The 7,845-nt window shown below is 39.0% G+C and overlaps 2 protein-coding genes across 2 annotated transcripts in view; one reads left to right on the top strand and one right to left on the bottom strand.

Annotated features, from left to right (window-relative positions):
* Window positions 1-3,374, top strand: part of LOC106872916 (protein PF3D7_1417600) — a 56,056-nt gene extending 52,682 nt beyond the window's left edge. The window contains exons 11-13 of the mRNA XM_052976282.1: window positions 1,776-1,854; window positions 2,894-2,949; window positions 3,240-3,374. Coding sequence (XP_052832242.1) covers window positions 1,776-1,854; window positions 2,894-2,949; window positions 3,240-3,374 — 270 coding nt within the window. The remainder of the gene's footprint in view (window positions 1-1,775; window positions 1,855-2,893; window positions 2,950-3,239) is intronic.
* Window positions 3,375-6,484: 3,110 nt separating this feature from the next.
* Window positions 6,485-7,152, bottom strand: LOC128250678 (mitochondrial substrate carrier family protein Y-like). The gene is made up of 2 exons (XM_052976281.1): window positions 6,906-7,152; window positions 6,485-6,636 (listed from the first exon to the last, which is right to left on the bottom strand). The coding sequence occupies exons 1-2, from the start codon at window positions 7,150-7,152 to the stop codon at window positions 6,485-6,487; spliced, it is 399 nt and encodes a 132-aa protein (XP_052832241.1).
* Between the last annotated feature and the right edge of the window lie 693 nt (window positions 7,153-7,845).

Raw genomic sequence — 7,845 nt, 5'->3', positions numbered from 1 at the left:
TGTGGCGACGGCGGTGGTCATCGTTGGCTGGACAAAGCTGTTGAAGTGGTCGCTGGCTGATTGTTGCTGCTTCTGTCGTGTGGTACACGGAACAGTCTCTAAGAGAAACTGAACCGAGACCAATTTGTTGGGTATGAGTTGATCTATTTATAGCGAATTATTGGCTCACCTGATATCAGAAATATACTCTATCACGTGACCTTATTAAGGGCTGTGATTGGTCAGTTTGCATTCTGGCGGGAAAGGTTCGAAGAATTTGCCGCTTCAAATAATAATCAGTCACGTGATGACAAGGCTGGTGTTTTCCCCTACGTTCGCGTTAATTTATATTTAAATGAGAAGAATGGCGATAGTAGTATTGTATCTAATGGCGGTAGGTAGTTTCACTACAAATATTTCCATAATTCTCAATTTTGGTATATATTTTGAACTAACATACAGCAACAACTGAGACTACTAAATATATCGTAATGATGGAATAAACAGATGTAAATCCCAAACAGTTGGGATTTACCCTTACTACCTACACTATGTATGTATGTATGCATGTATGTATGTATGTATGCATGCATGCATAATAATTTTTATGTTCACTTTTCATGCTAGTATGCATTGGACATGTTACAATCTAAATCAGTTCTTACATGGAGGTCCCTGCCCTCTTAACTGGGCTGGAGCACCATATCTTGCTCAGAACATTCCATATTTGGCAGTCTTTCAATGGTTGGATGTTCTTCCTAACATCAACCACTTTACAGAGTATAGAAGGTGCTTTTTATCAAGGCGCCAACACTAAAAAGGTTGTAATCTTAAGACTAAAAAGTTCTCTCCATCTATGTTATTTCTAATCCTTGACTAACCACTTGACAGAGTGTACTGAAGGCACTTTATCATGGTAACAGTACTACTGAGAATGCCTTGTGCTCTGTAAGAGTAAGAAGTCCTTATTAGGTTTAGGCATGGTTATGAGGACATAAACACACCAACACCAGTTGTCAAGCAGTGGTGGGAGACAAACAGACACAAAGACATATACACACACATTTATATATACATGACAGGCTTCTTTCAGTTTCCATCTACCAAATCCATTCACATGGCTTTGATCGGCCTGAAGCTATAGTAGAAGACATTTGCCCAAAGTGCTATGCAGTGGGACTGAACCCGGAACAATGTTGTTGAGAAGCAAACTTTTTGCTACACAGCCACACCTCTGCCTATCTCAAAATACTGAGTACACTGATCACTCCTCTTGTCATACATTAATCTCATCGTTTTCATTAATGCTTCTCACTTTGTAAAGAAGCAGATAAGTGAGGAGAGACATAGAATTGTGAGCTCCCTTTTGTTGTGGTTGAGCTCACAACCACCTTTCCTGTGCTTGTGTCATGAAAATGCACTCAGTACAGCCTGTCTGATGCAAAGTTGAGAGGACTCTTTGGTCTTGCCAAGGATATTACACTTCTATAGTGGTGGTACTATGAAAAAACAGTACCCAGTACATTTTGTAAAGTGGCTAGTGTTAGGAAGGGTGACCAGCTGTAGAAAGCAAGTTAAATGAAATACAAGGGAGATGAGGTTCCCTGACCTAAGTTAGTATCACTAAATATGTGCTGCTTCCAACTGTGACCATTGTCCACACCATGCTAACATAGGACAAAAGACGATGATGATGAAGAGGAGGAGGATGTATGTGTGTGCGTGGGGGGGATATATGATTACACAAAGTATGTTGATCAGCAAAAATAAAAAAGGAGTATAAATCTATTTTGCAGTTACCTGAATTAGAAAGCCAAGGATCATCTCCAGCTATTTCATTCATGGAACTGAATATTCCAAATACAACAAACAATGGTTAGTTTTATCTTAATTACTTTCTTGTACTGGAATGCCAGAAATTAAAACGATACCTCAACTGTTATCATAAAACTATGATATATTATAAAATATATATTTATTGGTAATCTATATGCTTCTTAAGACACTAAAGAACATGGCTTTGTGATGTTGACCTTCTAACTTTGCTGTTTTGGATTTAGTCCCACGGGCGGCATTTTGGGCCAGAAAACCATCAGAAAGAGAGACCATCTAGGCCCTTGAGTTGTATAGTTTAACACCTTAACCTGACCCTTTGCTACCTTTAATGAAGTCCACTCTGTTTCAAGAAGTCAAAAAAAGGTCTCCAATCTAAGGATAACTTTTTCCCTCCAGTTTTTGGAGGTCTTGAGTAATGACAATAAGCATTGCCCTTCCTAAGGACTTACCTTTGCTCAAATTTCAAAGCAGTAAGCAGATAAAAAAAAAGTTATGCTCTCCAGTCTAGTTACTTTATCTGATATTATCTTTCTCCCATATTATCTGATCTGGTAACTATACTCAAGCGCAAAGTGGATATAGGCAATGCAGAATAACATTTTTTTTCCAAGAAACAACAAAATGTCAGCTAGATCAATGAGAAAGCCTCTATACCAATCATGGACAACCTGTTGCCTGTGAGACTTTCTGAATGGAATGCTTAAATGAAAAATTACCTTGAATTTTCATAGTAGTGCAGCTTGTTTGATGAAAAGAACCATGTCTCATGCAGCCAACTTCTTGAAAAAGGTTGTCCGTGCCTGTTCTATACAGTTACTCAATTTGGTAAACATACAAGCCAAATCTCTCTCAAACCTTTCGCTACTGTTTGTCAGGATGTGTAGTATGGTCTTCAACCAGAGAATCATACACCAGATTTTAACTCAAAATTTAGGTAGTCCAATACCTTATTTAGTGGGGTCTTATATTTCTCTATAGAACAAGAAATTATTACTTACAGTAATAATTATCCAAAAGTTATCATCATTGTGTCAGTTAATTAATACAGTAATTAAGTTTTGTTTCTGTTCATTCTTAGATGAAATGGAATATAATAGCAGTATTTTCCACTTCAACCCAAATTACAGTTTAAAGGTAAGCAAAATATATATTCCGTCTCCTACTGTTTCCACAGATATCACTTCTTGTTTAGATATGGGCTGCTTCCAAATATCATGGGTCTGCAGCATGTGATGGATTGTGAAGAGGTTAACAAAAGTTCAACTGAGTCAACAGTGCTTCTTGCATTGCTGCTGAGTGGAGGAATCCTAGAAGATCAATGGCCTGGATCACCAAGCTCTGTCAAGAGAGTAACTGAAATGCATCTATAGGGGCAGCGTCCATGGCTGTGTACTCAGCTAATGAAAAATTCCCTATGATTCAAGCTCCCAATTCAAATTCATAATAATGGAATTGGATGGCGACAGACAGTCATGGGAATTGGTGAAAGCAGCATAACCAAAGATAGTTTAGATTGTAAAAATTTCATTAATTCAAAAAAGCCAAACCTCAACTTCTAGTCTCTCATAAAATAGATGAAATCTTAGCTGTGGAAGCAATAATTACAATTTTGTTACTGGTAAAATAGTACAAGGCTAATGCTACAGTTATTTTCAGCTTGTACCTGGATTAGAATGATTGAGTGCATTTGGACATGACAAGACCTTCCAATGCAGAGATAGCCCTGGAAGGAAAATTCTCCTCTTAGACACGCATGAAACAAGATGGACTATGAATGATGTTTTTTCTTCTGGAACTATCTCTGCTGCAGTAGATCTTCTCACATTCAAGTGCATTTGAACATATTGGATATGACTTTATATAAATATATTTATGGCACACACATGGCTGTGGTCATAAGTTTGTTTCCCAACCACACAGTTTTGGACTCAACCCCACTATGGTGCCTTGAGCAAGTGTCTTTTACTATAGCCCTAGGCTGACCAAAGCCTTATTGTTGAATTTGGTTGATAAAAACTAATTGAAGTCCATCATATATGTGTGTGTGTGTGTGTGTCACTGACTTCTTGTTTAAATATCACATGATGTATCCTTTGTTTCCAATCTTCTGTGAAAACATGTCTGGTCTTGTGGAAATATTATCTTGAAAACAGGTGAAGGTTGGCAACAGGAAGGGCATCAGGCTGTAGACATTCCACCAGCATGACATTTCATCCCCTTCATGCGAGCATAGAAAAGCGGACAATAAAAATGATGATGATGATATTTCATTCAATGCTGCTTCATGTGACATTATTTAAATAACATTCTCTTACAGTAAAACCATGGCTGTCCTTGCATACAAGCGTATCCTCTACATTGCTTTACAAAACTAGCCTTTCTCTTGAGGACCAGAAAATACTTCAGTCCCCAAGAGCTGCTGATGGTCCAAATAGAGTATTGCAAAGTCCTGTCCATCACAATGGAATTGAGACCCCAAAACCAAGGTGCCACATAAAGCATCCAGTACACTCTAAAGGGTGGTTGGCATTTGGAAGGACATCCAGCTATAGAAACTACGCCAAAATAGACAATGGAATCCTGGTACAGCCCCTGGCCTTGCCAGTTTCTGTCAAGCTGTCCAACCAATGCTAGCATGAAAAACAGACATCAAATGTTGATGATAACGATCAGGGATAGTGCTGCTGCTGTGTACTCTGATGTCCTGGATGACAAATGAATACTTATTTATTCACATTGGTTTGAATTAATCATGCATTATCTGGTAGCTTCAAGATTTTGATGGTGTGATTGTTTATTTTTAGAATGAAAGTGTAAGGTAGGCATGAGAAGATACATCTGGCTGATCTGAACATAAAACAGAATATTTGGCCCGGATTGAACCTGGCACTCCATCGGTTACAACAACGAGGGTTCCAATAGATGCAATCAATAGAACAACCTGTTCGTGTAATTAACGTGCAAATAGTTGAGAACATGTACCCTTAATATAGCTCTTGGAGATTCAGTGTGACTAGGCTGGTCCTTTTAATTACAGGTACTACACACAATTGCCAGCTGAGTGGACTGGAGCAAAGTGAAATAAAGTATCTTGCTCAAGTATAAAATGTACCATTGTGAATCAAACTCACGATGTAACAATCATTAGCTGGATACCTTAACCACTAAGCCACATGCCTTCACTGATTTGGGCCAGATATGGCTGGTTTAAATGGAGCATTAATGGCATCAATCTCACCAGTCTTGGAGAGCTTGCAAGAGTCATGGGCTCTGTCCCTTCCATCAGACTCAGTAAGTAAAAAGGTCAAAGAAAAAAACCCTCAACCTGCTGAAATTTTCAATCAAGTCACCCCCATATTACATCCAATCATTTTAAAAAAGGGAATGCCACATTGACTATTGTGGTCCTAGATACAGTGTTTGAAGTATGACATTAACACATGACCATCATGTGTAAAGTTTGCTTGATCATGGATGACCTAGGGCTAAGCAAGTTTTAATATATTTCTTTGACCAAAAATTAAAAATGGGAGAAAAGAGACATGATGGTCATAAATAGAACACATTTGATCATGTCTACTGGATCAAACTTAACTTAGGGTTGAACATTATCACAAACAGTATTTCAAAACCAAATTAAATAATGGAATAGAATAATTAATACCAAAACAAGTATATCAATTTATTTTACAAAGCTATGTATATATATAAATATAAAAATATAAATTCAAGCAAGCAGATTTAAAGATAGAAATACTTAATAAAGTCACCTAGATTTTAATATTTATAACTTCACAGGTTTTAATTTTGGCTTTCAATAAAAATTTTGCTTCATTTCAAATCTTAAATAATTTTCTGAAATTTGAAATTCTTATCCCTTATTTCTTTGAACCATGGTAAAATATAAAAGATCCATATGCTCCAAAAAATATGAAATACATATAATAATAACAATAATACTTTCTTTACTGGCCACCAGGGCTGAACACAAAACATAAAGGATGATACACAGATGAGGGACAGTAGGGTTAAGTGTGTAAACAACAAAAAAACACAACAGAATTTAAACCAACAATATACTTCCCCAATAGGGGGCAGTTCCAAGAGGTGACCAAAGAAATCTCACATACTTTGGACCCCCTAACACCAAAGGTACCTCAAGTAGGCACCCCTCTCCTCCTCATTCCATCTGGTCTACAGACACACACTTACAGTAGGCCCATTCACATGGGTTATTTTTGCCACATTCACCCACCTTTCAACAAACTTACTGGGTGGCAACACTTCCCTCACCAGCCTCACTTTCCTTTTCAGGTGGAAGTCAATGAGGCCTTGGCCAAAGAGGAAGGTACTTGTCTTCAACCCTTTCAATTGCGTCCACCACACAACCTCTTTTACCATAACCACCAGACAGAGAAAAACTGCCTGTCCTTCCTGGCCAAAAGAAGGGGCGATCTTCATGATGGACTCGGATGATAGCCAGATCCATCCTACATGTGACAATAACTGTTTGACGAAGCTCCACGAGTCAGCAATGCGCGGACACTGTACGAGAGCATGCAGAACGGTTTCATTGCTCTGCATGCATTTTGGACAAGCCCATCTGACTGCACACCCGTATCTGTAGAGCTTATCACAAACTGGCAGAGTTCATCCTCTGGTAGCACTGTTAGGCCAGGGATTTCTGGAAGTTATCAATAGTCTCCAGCCCAAAAGTCTTCTGGAAGAGACCAACCAGTTGATCTTTCCCAACACCCAGAACCTCTCTGAGAACATCGTCATTCTTGCCCTCCACTACTGTAACTCCATCAAGGAAACGGGCTGTGGTAGAGCATGTCCAACAAATGGTGACCACACCTACTCACCATTAAGGTACTGCTAGAGATGCCGCAGCCTCAGCACATGTCTGTGCATCATCAGCCACAACATGCCAAGTCCTCCACGCAGTGGGTGCTGGCAGCAAATGGACCCTCTGACAAGTGGTACCTGTCCCTTCCACAGGAAGCAAAAGAGCAAGTGCACCAGTCTGTTCAGGAACGAGTCAGGTAGTAGTATATGACAGATGTGATGCACACATTCACCACCTCTACCTGACCTTTTAGGGACAGCTTCTTCTTGGCCTATTTCTGAGTGAGACTGGCCTCTCTCACTGTTGATGGTGGTGGTGGAATCGTTCACGTTGTTACTGCTATTGTTACGTCCAAATACTCCTGCCTTTCTGTTGACATTGGTATTGGTTGTGTTCTCATCAATATTTTTGTGGTTGTTATTGTTTTCTGTTATACTTCTCTGCTCCATGTTGTTGCAGTTGCTATTTTCTGTGTTGTCAGTTACCATGGTATTTTTCACATGATTTCTGTTTGGAGAGTTGGCAGTTACATTTTTGTTGTCTATTTGACTATTGAGTGATTGTGTCGCTTTTCTCTATCGTATTACTTCTTTGTTTTCTGGCAGTCAATTTTATTGCTGTCCATAGAGTCTGTGGTGCTTTTGGATTCGTTAGCAATTTTGCCCTTGAAATTGTTTCTTGTGTCAGCGAAAATTACATTTCTGTGACTTTTCCTGCAGTCAAAAACTGGTTTGTTTGCATAAGAAAGTTACGCCCTTCCATGCCATTTTTTGATTGTGATCATGTAAACATTTTGCAAATACTAATATTTGGGCACAAAGTCCAAATATTATTTCTTTTTTTTCAGGAACAAAGACTATTGTCTTATGCACCCTTTTAAACAATATCAATGAAAATAGTAGTTTTAATAACAAAGATACTTGTCTAGCCATCCAAGCGGAAGTATAATAATCATCATCATCGTTTAACGTCCGCTTTCCATGCTAGCATGGGTTGGACGATTTGACTGAGGACTGGTGAAACCGGATGGCAACACCAGGCTCCAATCTAATTTGGCAGAGTTTCTACAGCTGGATGCCCTTCCTAATGCCAACCACTCAAGAGTGTAGTGGGTGCTTTTACGTGTCACCCGCATGAAAACAGCCACGCTCGAAATGGTGTCTTTTATGTGCCACCCGCAC

The sequence above is a fragment of the Octopus bimaculoides genome, chromosome 24 (genome assembly GCF_001194135.2).
Source record: "Octopus bimaculoides isolate UCB-OBI-ISO-001 chromosome 24, ASM119413v2, whole genome shotgun sequence".
Classification (NCBI taxonomy): domain Eukaryota; kingdom Metazoa; phylum Mollusca; class Cephalopoda; order Octopoda; family Octopodidae; genus Octopus; species Octopus bimaculoides.
Note: the sequence above shows the minus strand (reverse complement) of the source record. Positions and strands in the feature narration are given on the sequence as shown.